Source organism: Myotis brandtii, unplaced genomic scaffold (genome assembly GCF_000412655.1).
Source record: "Myotis brandtii unplaced genomic scaffold, ASM41265v1 scaffold506, whole genome shotgun sequence".
Lineage (NCBI taxonomy): Eukaryota > Metazoa > Chordata > Mammalia > Chiroptera > Vespertilionidae > Myotis > Myotis brandtii.
This window is the reverse complement of record NW_005369287.1, coordinates 36,507-53,224: the sequence shown is the minus strand read 5'-3', so window position 1 is coordinate 53,224 and position 16,718 is coordinate 36,507. Positions and strand designations below refer to the sequence as shown.

The 16,718-nt window shown below is 38.5% G+C and overlaps 1 protein-coding gene across 7 annotated transcripts in view; it reads right to left on the bottom strand.

Annotated features, from left to right (window-relative positions):
- Positions 1 to 15,454, bottom strand: part of SACM1L (SAC1 suppressor of actin mutations 1-like (yeast)) — a 35,099-nt gene extending 19,645 nt beyond the window's left edge. The window contains exons 1-6 of one of the 7 annotated variants that reach the window (XM_014548425.1): positions 9,295 to 9,315; positions 8,217 to 8,281; positions 7,610 to 7,707; positions 5,132 to 5,206; positions 3,189 to 3,316; positions 1,517 to 1,666 (exon numbers count right to left, since the gene is read on the bottom strand). In XM_014548425.1, coding sequence (XP_014403911.1) covers positions 1,517 to 1,666; positions 3,189 to 3,316; positions 5,132 to 5,206; positions 7,610 to 7,707; positions 8,217 to 8,281; positions 9,295 to 9,300 — 522 coding nt within the window. In that variant the 5' untranslated portion in view covers positions 9,301 to 9,315. Of the gene's footprint in view, positions 1 to 1,516; positions 1,667 to 1,821; positions 1,941 to 3,188; positions 3,317 to 5,131; positions 5,207 to 7,609; positions 7,708 to 7,778; positions 7,790 to 8,216; positions 8,282 to 9,294; positions 9,316 to 10,924; positions 10,933 to 12,487; positions 12,517 to 15,434 lie in introns of those variants that run through there. The other 6 variants (XM_014548426.1, XM_014548427.1, XM_014548431.1 and 3 more) reach the window with 6 other exon arrangements.
- Positions 15,455 to 16,718: the final 1,264 nt, after the last annotated feature.

Genomic DNA, 16,718 nt, shown 5'->3' with positions numbered 1-16,718 from the left:
AAAATCTATAGGATTCTGCAAACAGATTGCTCTGTGTCAAAATCTTTAGAGATTCAAACTGGGAAGTGTTATGGATGTAATTTATCCAAAGAAGACAATTAGGAACCAAGGAACCAAAAACAAAGAAAAGCCTATGGTCCTACATAAAAAAAACCTGACCAGTCAATGTAAAATTTCACGTGAAGCTGAAACATTTAAAGCATAGGTGGTGCCTTTATCACTTTTGTGATTCCCTATGTTAACCTGAATGACTCTCTTGATTAGCTGACAAAATATTCCTTCCGCATCCCCAGATGTGACAGCTTCTTTTTCAGTTTAGCCTAATACTGTCACCATCTCTGCCCGGAACCCCCCTCTCCCATTGTCACCTGACCACTAAGGTCTATTCATCATTCAATCTCAGCTCAAAAGTTATCTTTGTAAAGCGGTCCCTGACTCCCGCAGACAGAATGAGACCCACCTTCCTCAGGACCCCGCTACACTTGGCACAAATCGCCACGGCAGCAAGTGCCCCTTGTTTTGTGATTGCCTGGACTTCGCTTCCCCAGGAGACTGCAGGCTCCCACAGTGCAGGGCCTTGTCAGTTCATTCTGTGTCCCTAAGTGGCTAATACAGTGCCTGGTCCACAACAGGCATCTGAGAGACATTTGACAAATGCAGATTCAGAATGTAGCAACTGCTTTAAAAAGCAAGTTTCTTTGTAGTTAAAAGCCAAATTTCTTGATTGCTTAGCTTACATCTGAATTTATAGACAAACCTACATAAATTGTACTAGATTAGAGTATGAAATCTTAATAATGCAAATCAACAAAACATTGATTTAGGTTGAACTAAATGAAATTACCATTTTTATTGGTCAAAACTGGTTAATTACTGGCAATTTCTTATGGTTCAATCTAATACATAACTGACAGCAACCTTTTAAATTCTTTCTGCCACCTAAACACAACTAAGGGTTGTTAATAAAAAATCAAGACAGCAATCATCCAGGTTCCTACAGCAGCACTTTTAAGATGAGATAATTTGAGGCCTAGTTTTAAAGATATGTTCATCTTTAAGAAATAATAACAAAAAAAACCCCCATCTTAAACAAAAAAAGCAAGTTCTTAAGTCAGTAAGTTGTTACTTTTTCAGCTGCAAAAACTATAAGTAACTCCACTGCAGAAAGAACACTCACTGCCTGTTAGAACATCTATTTTATAAACATAACTATGTTACTAATATCTGTTAAGGCTGTAGAACACCTAGAGCTAGGGGATTACCAATGTGTGTATTTATACTGCATTTCTGACTACCTACGTCATGGCTCTCAGTCCTGTCTGTGTAACATACAGACTGGGGTCCTAAATTGGGAATTGACATATATCTGAAACATGGTAAGTTTTCAAAGCCCCATACATAATCCTGATACAGCCAGGATTTAGAAAAAGCAATATATATTTTTATGGAAGAAACAGATATGCCCCTTAAAAAAAAGAACCCCAAATAAGTAAAAATACCTGTCAATTAAGCTTACCCTTTCCAAGAGACTCATTTCTTGAAACTCTGGACTAGTGTTGGATAGTCGCTGCAAAGTATGGGTCAAATCATATGTGGTTGAAAAGTAAAACCCATCCACACTCAATACATGGTTTATCATTGCTAGGAAGGTTTTATTATCTTGTAACTGTAAACAAAGGAGATAAAAAAAAAATCAGTCTACCTCAGACTTGAAAGGAATCTGTCAACATGAAGAAAGAATGAAAATAAAAACCTGTTAGTCTGGCCCTATTAAATATTACTGGCACAAGGACTGGGTTGGGGGAGGGGGGGGATGCTCACCATTTCCCCAGGACCTAGGACAGTTCCTGTCTCCAGATGATACTCAATAACTAGTGTAACGTATGACTACATTGATGAGGCAGAACTCCTTCCCTTTGATGTCCTTCACAATTTTTACTCTATAGGCAGAAGAGTTATTTTAATGAAACATCACCAACTTAGGTTATGACCTACTGTGTCCCAGATACTTTACATAGATTTTCTACCTTCAAAAACAACCCTGCTAGATTAGCATTATCCTCATTTATCAAATGAAAAACAAATTCACGAAGGGCCCAGTAACCTAGTAAATAACAAGAGAATAATAACATCCCGTTCTTAAGAAACTTTACTGGTTGGGGTAGAATTCTTTTTCTTTTTATATTAAAAAGAAAAATCCTGTAAAAGTAATATCTATATTTTCTGGTAATAATTTTAGCTGGCTTTCCCAATAAATACCAAGATTGACATTTATTTTAATCTTTGTTTTAAAAAATAACTGTTTTCCTGGCCAGGACACATATAAGAATCAATGAATGCATAAATAAGTGGAACAGCAAATGGATGTTTCTCTCTCTCTCAAAACAATCAATAAATAGAGATTTTTAAAAATAAATGTTGATGTTTGGTAATTATGAGACATAAGCACTTCATTAATATTAATAAGTTCACCTTCACCGAGACCTCTCGCTGTGTATTTAGAGTCTCTTGAACAGCAACAATAACAGCATTCGCACAGTCAGCTATTTCTTCTACACCCCATTTATGTTCAATTTGAATTTCACTCCTAGAGTTGTCACTTTTTGTCTGCACTTTCATCTTTAGTGGGATAATCTTTAGTTAGTATACCAGGATAACTGAAATATAAACCATGTTGTTGGAAGACTGATATTAACTAACCATGCTAACTGAAATCCATGCATACAGGAATCGTGCAAAAAGAGGACTGTTTGAACACATATACACACATATTTATAGTCACATGTGGAAAAAGTGAAGAAAAAAATTTTTATGGGGAAAGATGGAATGCAATAGGATGAATGCAACTTCAAAGGTATCTAACATTTTATTTCTTTTACAAAAAAAAATATGAAATTAAAATTGGGTGTTGAGAACATGCATTTTCTGTTTGTCCTTTTCTCTTCATATGAAATTTCACAATTTAAGAACTGAGTCAGTTTAAAATACAAACCAAGAGAAATTAAATATATGAAGAATTTTTAAAATACATTTTATGGCTAGGTGTAAAAGTATGTAAAGCGACCTTGCTTTATGGTTAAATAATTAGGCTTAAAAAAATCCAGCAAACATTCTTTGTATTCCACCTCCCTCTCCACCCCATGGTACTACTTTGGGTTTTGCAATTAGTAAGTGCTTCCATTTCTTACCTGAATATCAGTTAAGTGCAACATGGTCTTCTTATAAGAAAGAATATCAAAATCTGTTGCTTTCCAGATTACATGATTGAAAAATTCACCTATTTTTATCTTTTTGGTAATGACAATTAGATAATTTCCTGCAAAAAAGCAAAGCCAAACTCAGATAAATAGGCAACTCTAATGCCAAAAGTAGTAAGTGGTCCTTGTTTAAACTCCAAAGGCTAGCGAATGAGACTGTATTGTGCTATACAGAGAAAAGGCCCATACTTTTTTAAAGCAATCTTATAATTTATAAATAGTAAGACCAGCATATTATTTAGAAAAATTCCTATTGAAAGTTCAAATTATTTTTCTCAAAAAGATAAACGCAAAAGCTTTTGGTAGCTGAAGTCGTGATCTTAGCAGATCAAAGTAGAGACAGAAGACTCTTTCTATTTCTTTCTCTCTCTCTCTCTCTCTCTCTCTCTCTCTCTCTCTCTCTCTCTCTCTCTCTCCTGTTATCCCCAAGACAGACAGGCTTCTGCTAATACATTTCCCAGTGTGTTGCCTAAATCAACATAGTTATGAGATCTGGCTTCTGTAGGACAAGGTCCCATCTACACCACTGCTATGTCCTTCATGTCTGTCATTCTATAATGGTAGAGAAAAGTGCTGGGGCAGTAGTATAACTGGTTAATGCAATGTTACAGATGGTTCCCAATTTATGATAGTTTGACTTAGGATTTTTCTCCTTTACGATGGTGCTAAGCGATATGCATTTAGTAGCAACCATACTTCAATTTTTGAATGTGGATCTTTTCCAGGCTAGCAATATGCAGTAGGAGACCCTCCCATGATGCAGGGCAGTGGCCGAGGGCCACAGCTCCCAGTCAGGCACATGATCATGAGGGTAAACTGGTGTGTTCATGTATCAGAGATGCTGCCCAGCTGTAGGCTAATGTGAGTGCTCTGAGCACGTTTAAGGTAGGCCAGGCTAAGCTATGAAGTTCGGTAAGTTGGGTACATTACATGCATTTCTGACTTTGGATATTTTCAACCTATGTATGATGTGTTTATTGGGATGGAAGCCCATCGTAAGTCTGGAGCATCAGTACAAAGATGAGCAGTCAGGCATCAAGGAGCCAGCACAGCACCACGCACAATACACCAACCCTGATCCTGGCCACCACCTCCCCCCACAAATAAAACAGGGTAAGCCTTTCCCACTAATTAATTCTTAAGCTCTGTTCAAGGCTCTACCCACAAGTGTCCTCCCTGGCAGTTTTCCTATGTACATCTTTTTTTTTTTTTTTAAGTATTGCATATTTTCTTCTTTTTTAAAAATTATCTTTACTGATTTCAGAGGAAGGGAGAGGGAGAGAGAAACATCAATAATGAGATAGAATCATTGATCGGCTGCCTCCTGCACACCCCCTACTGGGGATTGAGCCTGCAACCCAGGCATGTGCCCTTGACCGGAATTGAACCTAGGACCCTTCAGTCCGCAGGCCGATGGCCTATCCACTGAGCCAAACCGTCTAGGGCAGGACATACATCTTTTATAACTTAGCACAGTACCTGACACAACATGAATTTTTTAAAAGTTCAATGAAATGAAATTTAGACTAACAAAACCACTTTCTAATTGCTCAGAATCAGGTAACATTCTCTAACATGCACTATGTCATATTCAACTCAGTCCAGAGTTGAAAGTAGAATACTCTGATCCATCAATGCATTAAATTATTTACTTAAACCCTCTTTGAATTTATGAAAAATTCGTTTTTAATAAAACCTCAGGCTGATAAATTTAACCATTTGGGGTATATTATTTTTAGAAATTAATGACAAATATTTAAATCTACAGATTATTGCCTAAAGCATGACATGAAGTGCTCCTTCATCTTATACTCCAAGTGTCAATTTAATTACCTTATTTGTCCATCTTAGCTTATTTCTTATTTCTTCCTTACCTGCCACCAGATGGATTGTGCCCAGGATACCAAATATTGGTCTTGTGACAGCTGAAGGAGGAATATCTTTCTTGACTTTAAAAGAGAAGAGAAAAAAAATCACAGAACACATTCACCAAAAGAATGGGAAATTTAGTTTGATTTCAACAATTACTTCTATTAAGTAAACATACATGATTTGTTGTTACAAAGCAATACTTCTTCATTAGTCCTCCATTTGGGCAGAATTTAAAATAAGGATGTCCACATTTACAAAGGTCTCTGCCTGTCCCGAATATGGTGTCAAATGTAACATGCTTCAGCATTCCTATCAGGTAAATTGTGGGCTATTTCTAATGTCAATTTTCAACTAAATTTATTCAACCTCTTGCCAGAAGGTCTTTAACCCTTTAAGATAATTAGAAAGTAAGTGGGAGGAGTGTTGAGACATGATTTTAATCTCAACATGCAACTAATGGAATGCAACGAAGACTTGCCTAGCTATGCCTAAGAATGTGGGAAGTGCAGGTGAAGGTTCAAGGGAGATAGAAGAAGGAAAAGCCTCCTCCTCGTGTCTAATAGTAATTTGTACAGTCGGGAGGCATCACCATGAACTGTGACTTTATCAATAAATTAATCTATTAATCTTAGACTATAGGGTTCATTTCATAACTGTTAAACTTTTAGCCAACATGTTTACAAAACATATTTTGTAGAACTCCAGTTTAGAGAATAATGCCCCAATAAATAAGCTTATTTTACTTTGCCCACATCACCCCTAGTCCCTCTCCCAGGAAGAGTGAGAATGCACAGGAGAATAAAAGCTCTGAGAAGGCCTAAGGCAAAACAAAACTGTCCCACTGTGTAATTCATGGTTTTCCAAACTTATGTGACTATAAATCTTTTCTTCCGGTCACAGTTTAATTATCACTGAAACACTGTTGTAAATCCAAATTCTTTTTTCTAAAGGCAGTCCTATTATTCTGAAGAAAGTAATTCTCAATAAGGTCTAAAATTCACTTGCTTTATCTAGTAATTCAATTTACTCAGCAATGTTATCACACAATTAACAACATGAAATATAGGAATATGAGTGTGATGAAAAGCACAAAGAAAATTCTGAGTATATTGAGGTCATCTGATGAACTTACATAGATAGAGCTATAAGTTATATTAACTGGAGTGGAATAGCAATAAAAATATGATAATTTTAATAGGTTAGTTTTTCATGGAAGAAAGTAAATCCTTCTTTTCATGGCAATGGTTTGCATTTCCAACTGACAGAGAAACGGAGCAAGTCACCCCTCATCATCACTGGCTTTAGATCAAAGTATCTCTTCATGTATCTACTGATGAGTGTGTGGTATTATCTTTACATCCAAACTATTCACGACCCACTCAAATGGGTCTGCAATCTCTACCCACAAATTAAATATCACTGAAAAGTCAAAAACAATTGAAAATACATTCATACTAAAGAGCTTTTATCAATAGGTTGTATCAATAGGGGATATAGAAGTAGTGTAATTAAACTTCAGGAGAAGGACACTGACATTGGTTAAAACGGATCAGCTATATTGAGAGAGCATCCACCAAGAAATGTCAAATCAAACTGAAACAGAGATCTAATTCAATTTGGTCTAATGAAAACTATATTTATGGCCCTTACCAGACTAACCACATAACCAAGGAAATGGAAATGTATAGTCATGCCTTTCTTGCACTTTACTATCCTATGCAATATTTTCATATTTCACTTTATGTGTTGAAAGGATATTTACTATGTCCTCAATGCCTATTCCATGGTCACTCAAATTCTGTACTCAAGAAAAAATATAGAATTCGGTCTAGAGGTGAATTTTTTAAACAAATGAAATTCTAAATGTGATAATGGTACATTAATTTGTCACCAAAATTATTTCACATTAATTTAGTCAGAAATCAGTGTTCTACACAACTGGGGGGGGGGTATGGGGTACAGGGGGAGAGATAAACCCGGTAAGCAAAGCCAAAATATAACTGGACAGATGGATAAGATAGATAACGCTTACAAACATTATTTGCCTAAAACAGAAGTTGTTGTCAGTAATGTTTATATTATTTTTCATTCTTTAATTACCCTCACAGTCATGAATATTTTAAAAACAAAAGCTGGTATTAACATTCCACACACTTAATGCTAAAACAACCTCCTCACACTCAAAAGAAGAAACTTGGACATCAACAAAACCAATCCTGTAAAGAGTATAGATAAAGGAACAAATAAAGACATAATTATCTTTTTAAGTCCTTACAGATTGCAAAATTTTCAAAATCATTTCTACTTTTCGGAAAAAGGAGAAAGCATAAAATTAATGCATAGAAATCAAATGAGGTAGCAAGAATTAAAACTTTGTAAGATACTCAGAGACCCACACACTGGCACACCTCTGATTAGTTTAATGACTGCAGCTTAGGTATAACGTCTTTCTGACACTTGTAAACCTGGCTGTAAAATACCTGAGAGGGTAACCTCTGTGGACACGCGGTCGATGATAAGCACATCATCCACTCCATCATCACAAGCTTCCACATAAAATTTTTCAGTTGTGATATGCCTAGGAGAAATTTAAAGCCATAAATAACTAAACCAAATGAAATAGACTCCCAAAGAACTACTTATTATAACAATTTCAGCCGGGTTTAAATTTTACATCATTGTCCCAGTTTCTGGATTGATGAAGCTGTTATGCAGTCCTTATGTGTTCAGTGCCACTCTTTTCACTTGTATATTTAATGCTGACAAGATTTTAATTTGCTGTAAAACCATCAATTTGACTCACACAAGAAAATCATAATAAATTCTAATTTACCGTATCTTCAACACAGTTCAGAAGGTAACATAGTAGTTAATAGCCCAATCTATAGTACCAGACTATCTGTACTGTGTGACCTTGAGCAAGTTATTCATCCTGTCCGTTCTTCAGTTCTGATACCCATCAAATAAGGTTCTAATCCTGACTTTGCTATTACTGGCTATGTAATGCTGGCCAAGTTACAAGTGTCTACCCCATGCCAGGCCCTGTTCTAGGTACTAGTGTACAAAGTCCTGGATCACAGAGCTTACATTTTAATAGGAAAGATAACCAACATACTAGGAAGTAATCCAGTGACTTCAGGCAGTGGTAAATGCTGTTAAGAAAATAAAGGTATGTGGGAGATTCTGGGTGTGGGGGGTGCTCAATCTTGGGGGTTAAATGAAACAACATATAAAAGCTCCTGGCACAACTGTGATCAAAAAGAAGGGAGAAGTGGGGGAATAAGAAAAAGAAGCACTGAAATATTCAACAGCCACACTATTGGACTAGTCAACAGCAAGGTCTTCAAAATTCTGAAGGATAATAATTTCTAAGTGAGAATTCTATATATAGCCACACGATCAAACAAGTGTGACAACAGAATAGAAACATTTCCAGGTGTGCCATATCTTAAAAGACACCTCTTTCACTCTTAGAAAGAAGGAAAGATTAGTTTCACAAAAATAGAGTAAATCGAGAGTTAGACTTGGAATTCCACACAGGAGACGTGAAAGAAATGACGGTGCAGAGAGGTTCCAGGACAGCTCTGTGGCCGGCCGGACAGTCCGTCCAGATTAAAGCAGGGGCAGAGGCTCCCAGAGTAAGCCTCAGAGAATAAAATGAATTGAGTTTCCTGATATGTTTGAAAGGAGTTTTACTGCTGAAACTGAAGATTAATTAGTGAGAACGACACTGAAAGTTAATAAAAGTTAATAAAAAGAAAACGGTCACTTTTTCAATTCCAGAAAAAAACAACACATTTTTATAAGACTATGTAATTAATTATACTATACTCCTGACTTCATTTGAACCACATCTACATAGTAACCAAAACAATATGACCACTGAGTACCTTAATATAACTACACTGAGGAGAGGAGAGGAAAAGAATGTGGTATAAAAGCCTAATTCTCATCTTCTAAAGCAGGAAGACATCAGAAGACTAAAAATGAAAAAACCAGGAAACAGCAGTACAGACATGTTGTTCTGGAGTGAAAAACCAGAAGCGATCGCTTGGAGAGTTGAAAGTGGATGTCTCTGGGGCAGAGGGGACTGGGAGTGAAAAGCGCCGTAGGGTGGTCTCTTTCATTGTAAGCTTTGTGTACAGTTTACTTTTAAACCACATACATGCATGAGATTAAAATAAAATTAAGAGTAACTGTGGATCAAGGCAGAGAGTTCTGGTCCAAGGGCTCTGACTTCTGCCGGATGTCATCTCTCTGGGACAGGGGTCCTCAAACTACAGCCCGCGGGCCACATGCAAATACAAATATTGTATTTGTTCCCGTTTTGTTTTTTTACTTCAAAATAAGATATGTGCAGTGTGCATAGGAATTTGTTCATAGTTTTTTTTTAAACTATAGTCCGGCCCTCCAACAGTCTGAGGGACAGTGAACTGGCCCCCCGTTTAAAAAGTTTGAGGACCCCTGCTCTGGGAGATATGGCAGGAATCTAAGTGCTGGTGCTGCCAGCAGGCTATTCTGATAATGTTATTGAAAACAGCTTAAGAATTTGATAAGAACAGTGACTGCCAGCTAAGAAGAGTAATGACAAGTAATGACTCAGAATCCCACTAGTCATAATAGCAGGCGTCATCCCAACTCATAGTCACCTGCGTGTCCCTTTGCTGTCTTCCTCTTCTTTCCCTCCTTCCACTTCCCACCTCTCATTAATTGGCCTTAACAATGATCTGAAGTACAACAGATTTTATTCTCTAAGTTTTATGCTTCCCAAGTTTCATTTCAAAAGCTAGCGGAAACTAACTGTCCAGCACTTACTGAGTCAGAATTAAGTAAACACCCGGTGGTTTCATGTTTGCTGGTAAGTATGGTTTTACTATTTTTGTCTTTAATCTTCACCAAACAGGCTACCAAGCCTCTGTTGACAAGGACTCTAAGCTTATTCACTCCCCTTGGTATTTTTCACACAAAATGATAGCAGACGTTCCAGTCAATTTTCTTAGACTATAACAAACGCCTACATTAAGTTGTTTGTTTTTTTCTTTTCTTTTAAACCTCACCAGAAGATATGTCTATTGATTCGACAGAGACAAAGGGTGGGGAGAGAGAGAGGGAGAGAAAGGAAGAGGGAAAGAAAGAAGGGGGGAAGACACAGATCTGAGAGGGAAATGAAGTGAGAGAGAAACCTCGATCATTTGCTTCTCCTAAGTGCCCCAACTGGGGACCAAACCCACAACGTAGGTATGTGCCCCAACCAGGAATCAAACCTGAGATCTCTTGGTGTATGGGACAAAGCTCCAACCAACCAAGCCACACTGGCCAGGGCTAAGTTGGTTTTTATATGTGGCCTTTAACTGATGTCTTCTTTGGCTCAATGACAGACAGAATAAACAGAATTTTAAAAATTGTTTTCCTTTCTCCTAGCAAGAAAAGATCTTGACAGGTCAAATTTTAACTGGATTTGATGTTATAATGTAACCAATAAAGAGGAGAAAGAGGGAGCGGTTTGTTTTCTCTGATTAGAAAGTCAACAATGTGTCACAGAAGCCAAGTTTGCCAGCAATTTTTCAAAATTAACTAGTCAACAGGCCATACTGAGTTTTTGATGTAATAAATACATGGAAACCAAGACAAAAGACTCAATCATAACCAAAAATCTAGGAGCAAATCCTCTCCCTAATGCAAAAAGAAAGGTCCTCAATTGCTGTGATGTCTCTCATTTCTATAAAACTATCTCACATTGCTTATTTTATGAAATAGATTTTATAAGTTAAGACAAGGGGAACCCTTCCAAGAACATGATTTGCTCCTTAACTATGCTGTTGATAAAAAAAAAAATCTCAAGTTCAAAGTGATACTGTATACTGAAAAGAACTCTGGTCCTATATAAACCTCTGGTGAACTTATCAGAATCCAATGGGTATTTTAACCTCTAACTGAACAAGAATACTACCTTGTTTCCTTCAAGACAGGGATTCAATATCAACCCAGAGTTCTAGTTTCTGTTAAGATGACAAGTATTTTGGGAGATAGCTAAAAATAACATAATACTGAAATAACAATTACTTCCTATTGTCAACTTTCATTTGGTTGACTTTTCCTTTTATGGATTACTGCCCAAATATGGGACAAAAAAAAGAAAAAGAAATCACAGGCAACTAAAAATTAAATTCAGGGCGGGCTGGAGGGGGTTAATGGGGGGGGGGAGTGGGACATATGTAATACTTTCAACAATAAAGAACTATTAAAAATAAAATTAGAAAATAAAAATTAAATTCAACAAGGGCAATTCTATTATATTTAATATAAATACACTTAACCTTACAGTCACCTGGGATTCAATAGCTTTTTTTTTTTTTAATGTATTTTTATTGATTTCAGAGAGGAAGGAAGAGGGAGAGAAAGAAACATCAATGATGAGAGAGAATCATTGACTGGTTGCCACCCGGGAATGTGCCCTTGACCGGAATCGAACCTGGGACCTTTTGGTTCGCAGGCCGACACTCTATCCACTGAGCTAAACTGGCTAGGGCAGGATTCAATAGCTTTTAAGAGTGCTTTTAAGAAATTACCCTTGTTAAATTTTAAGACAGGCAATATATTTAATTATAATATAAACATCAGATATCATTTTTACTTTCTTTCAGTGTTGGCAATATGATTTTCTAGTATCTGAAAACATACTTTTCCCCCATGTAACATTTACACATTTCAGGAAATAACTGACCTCTTCAAAATCCTGTCAAACCACAATAAGTAAAATTAACCTACTTCAAAAATATTACTATTTGCTGACCTCACACCCATTAGAATGACTATTATCAAAAGCAAAACACAATAGATAACACATGTTGAGGCTGTGGAGAAATCGGAATCCTTGTGCACTGTTGTTGGGAATATAAAATGATGCAGCTACTATTTGAAAGCAGTGTGATGGTGGTTCCTCAAATCATTCCTGTGAGCTTACTACACCCATACCCAGAAGGTGCTCCCACCCATCCTCATCCCTCCTCCCTTTGGGTCCCAGCAGTATCTCCCTCGTTGAGTGACTCCTTGGACACCTCTCCTATAGCCCAGGTTCATCCCAGACCACCCAGAAGCCCAACCCAATTCCCAAGTCCAAGCTGATATTTCTAGGAAGCCAATTCATTTTAATTCCATCTTCTTCCTCAAATCCTTGAGATCCTATTTACTTCCTATTCTGTCCATCCTAAAACCTATTCTCTCCAAAAACCAGTCTCCTTCATAAGACCAGATCTAAATGCCACCGAATATGAAGCTTTAACCCACAGCAAAATCTTCCAGAGCTCCAGGCCCTCCAAAGAGTGCTCTTCTATCAGCTCAGCCCAGCCCTAACATACCTGTTAGCGTGCATAAGAACTACCAGGACAGCTGGCTGAACTTGTAGGTTGCCAGGCCTCAGCAGGCCTAAATGTGGAGCTTTGGAATACACATTTTAAAAAAGCCCAGCAAGTGATCTAATGCAGCCTAGCACGAACCTAGACTCTCTAACCTGAACCTCCACCCAATCAAGGCCTTGGAAACAAACTTCAGATCATTTGTGTCTACATTTATGAGCATAATTTTATTTTATTTTATTTTTTTAAATATATTTTATTGATTTTTCACAGAGAGGAAGGGAGAGGGACAGAGAGCTAGAAACATCGATGAGAGAGAAACATCGATCAGCTGCCTCCTGCACACTCCCCACTAGGGATGTGCCCGCAACCAAGGTACATGCCCTTGACCAGAATCGAACCTGGGACCCCTGAGTCCGCAGGCTGACGCTCTATCCACTGAGCCAAACCGGTTAGGGCAATGAGCATAATTTTAGCTCCCCTCCATCCTTCCTTGCAGAGAGATGTGTGAATAACCTGAATGTTCACTGTACTAGATAGACCACATATGTCACAGTGTAGCTTAGTTTACATCTGTTCTCAGGGTTGCATGTATCTGCCCTGACAGACCTCACAGCTATGACAATCTTTTAAGAAGAAAGGCAACTTCCTAAGGGAGGAAACAATGTTTCTTCAGAGGTCAGCCTGCCTGACTCACTTTCTAAAAGATTTCTTGCCTTACACCGACTTCAGTTGACCTTTTAAAATAATTTTTTTTTAAATGCTTTGAATGTTTTCAAGAATGGATTTGTTGTAATTATTTTGTAATTTCAAATTTTTATCACTGACATTATCCATGAATACACAAATCACTTAAAAGGAAAAAGGAGTCGTAAAATATTAAGAACTGCCTGGATGTTTAAAAAGTATGAATTTTAAATTCTGAACAAATCAATATTCTGTTTCCTATATTAAAAAATCCATATGGACATAACTATTTTCAATTATAAGTGACTCATTTCTATACCAGACATGTCTGCGGACTAAGACAAGAGCAATCTGATAAGAGGGGAAAAAAGGTCACTTGAATAATGCAGTGTAATGGAAAGATCACTAGACGCTGGGCCTGCTGTTCCAAGACCAGTTCTGCCATGGCTGGGCTGTGACCTGACTGCGGGGCAAGGGCAACTATTTCCCTGTCTTTAGCCATGATGACCTCAGAGCCTTTGGAAATACATTAATATACATGAAATGACTTAAGTTGCTGCTACTTCAAAGGCTACATTCCAAATTACTCCAGACTGTTCAATTTTTGCAGTGCTGGTAGGTGTTCTACACTGGAAAGTTCCTTTCCTCAGGTGATTCACGGAGGATCTGCTCTACCCAAGGGTTTATGCTAGGTACTGAGGAGGAGGAGAGAGAAATCAAGGCTAAGAGGTTCCACATATTTGCAACCTAATTGGAGAAAAAAGTATTTATAGTGATTTCATCATTTCTAGGTGGCAAAGTAAGTGTTGCACACAATGATCACTGTAACTCTCAGTCCTCTTGTCCATGAGACAGTAAATATACTGTTAGTCAATCCTGAGACAGAATGTGCAAACAGTATAGACGTTTTTAGTGTCTCAACCTTGTGATAGTAGACTGGTCTGGCAGCCCAGTGAAGGGAATGACGTGGAAAAAAGGCTTCTCAGAGAAAGTGAGCATCTGTTAAGTACACTGGGAATTTCATCCTTAAAATAATCCCATGAAATAGTAATGTTCTCATTTTGTGGATGAAAACCCATTTTAGAAAGAGAAGTGACATGGCCAGGACACAAAGCAAGTAACAAGGTCAGGATTTGAATCTAAGTCTGTTCTGACTAAAAATAGTCTGATATCTCTCAACTCTATCACAGATATGCTCAGTAGGTAAAGAGGGGAGAGAAGAAGGCATTCTGGGTAGAAGGATAAAAATAAGCCCAAGCTTTAAGCTATAAAAAAAAAATTGCCAAGTCTAGTGGGAGTGTGGGGGGAGAAGGCACTGGGCAGTTTTGTGAAATAAAGAGAGCACAGATTGTGAAGAGGCTAAAAGTACAGATGGCTTAGAAATGGGGACTTAATCCTAAAGATTCATAAAACGGAAATGGAGATTGTAAGCAAGGGAGTAGAGGATGAAACCAGAGCACTTAGAAAGGTGAACTTCATAGCAGGACAGAGATGGACTCGAGAAAGTGTATGGCATGATACAGAACAAATTATTATTTAGAATTCCAAGCACCTCAATATTTAAATAAACCCAGTAACAATACTTTTATAATAAAATATTATCAAACTATCTCTTGTATGCATCTTTCTTAAAACACATCTCGAGTGCTGGCTGGTGTGGCTCAGTTGTAGGGTGTCGTCCCATGCACCAAAGGCTCACATGTTTCTCTCTCTCTCCCTCTCCCTTCTCTCTCTCTAAAATCAATAAAAACATATTTTTTAAAAATCTCAAGACACATTTTTAAAAACAGCTCTTGTGTCCTACTAACTCTAATATAGGTTGGAAACTCCTTCCACCTCCAAATGCATCTAAGAAAGAACACTCCTTAGATCAGGCCACATTTAAAAACCTTGCCCAGCATGCCCACAGCAGGAAGGGCCAAAAGGAGTAAGAGGGGAGATTTCAACTCACAAACTCCTTAAAGAAAAACAAAGTTGCAAAAAGGTTGTATCTTTACATTTACAGAAACACTCAAAACTTTTTGTCAGGGAAGCAAGGACTGACAAATTAGAGAATGCCTTTCACATAACCCCACATTTACTTTTCGCCCGCATTTATAGTTTCCACTTCCCACACACAATCAATACAAAAGCATCGGTCTCATCACTGTAGGGCCCAATTTCCTTTCTCTTATGGATGTAGAGTGTTTTTTTTTAAAGGTCTGGACTGGTGCACTTCGTGCCTCCTTGGCAGCTCAAGTTCCCCATCCCATTCAATCTTTACCACAGGAAAATTCAGCTGCATTCCGAAACCGAACTCCATCAAGCCTAGGCTCCGAGTTGCTTAAACACACTTGAGACCTGGCGCGGGATCATATGAAGCCCTTTAGTAAGGATCAGATGGACAGCAATAACCTAATTAGCCAGCAGAGCACACGTGACGCCGGCCCCGCCTGCACCCTGGGTCAAAGACACAGCTGGACTCATTCACCAACAAGGTGATCACCACCTTAAAGGGGAACTGGGAGAGAATAAGGAAATTTGGCCAGGAAAATCTGGAGGGAAGTGTGCAGCTGCGGTTTTCAAAGAGAATTTCAGCAGTAAAGAGAAGCAGCAAAAGAGCAAGGGCTGAGGGAAGAGTAATCATCTTTTCTACCAGATACCTGGTGTTGACAGGACCTCACTCCCAATTCTGCATCCCTAACTAAGTTTGAACCTTCGAGAAAGTTAAGTGAGCTTGAGGTGCTGGGGAGCATAGCAAGTGCCCAAACCACATTTTGATGTCTTCCTAGCCCTGCCAAGGAAACGGGATACCTATGCTTAAGTACCAAGATATTCTAATTCATGGAGGGGATGGATAAGCTCCTCAAAGATTACATCTTGCTGCTGCTGCCAAAGACCTTCTCAGACTACAGCCACTGGATTTCCAGTCTGGGGCTCCAGCATTCAACACAAAGTGAGCGGAACCAAGTTATTCGCAGACAAGACCAGCGTAGGGGCCGGCCGGTCACGCTAAGGGAAACGCATGTTTTTATTTTTCCGGGACAAGCCAAAATAACCTTACAAATACCTAATGTATAATCCCAACAACCAGGGCCTGTTCTCAAAGCCTCAAGGACGTGGCTTGGACCGAAAAGTCGGTCTGCAGCGCCAAAATCCTCCGGATTAGCCTCCGCCTGTCAACGTGGACTCCAGCCCCTGCTTTATGCTTGAGTTGTACAATATTCAAAGCCAAGTAAACCTTCCAGGACCAAGACTACTGACTGCACTTTACTTTTACCCCCCCACCCCCCTGCATCCTAAACACGGGTCAGGGAGGCTTCATGCCCAAAGGTTTGTCGATTTGCATGTGGACTCCCACAAGCTGCCACGGGTCCATTAAAAAAGAAAAAAACTTTCTCTGCTGAGTGATAATGACACAATTAGCCGCCACCTCTCCAAAAAAGCAAAGAAACAACAACAAAAAACAAACCCTACACACAAAAAAGTGAGGACTGTGAAGGGCTGCATCCCAACGCCGAGCGCGGCTGGCAGACGCTGGCCTGCAGCTGCGCTCTCCGGCCGTGGG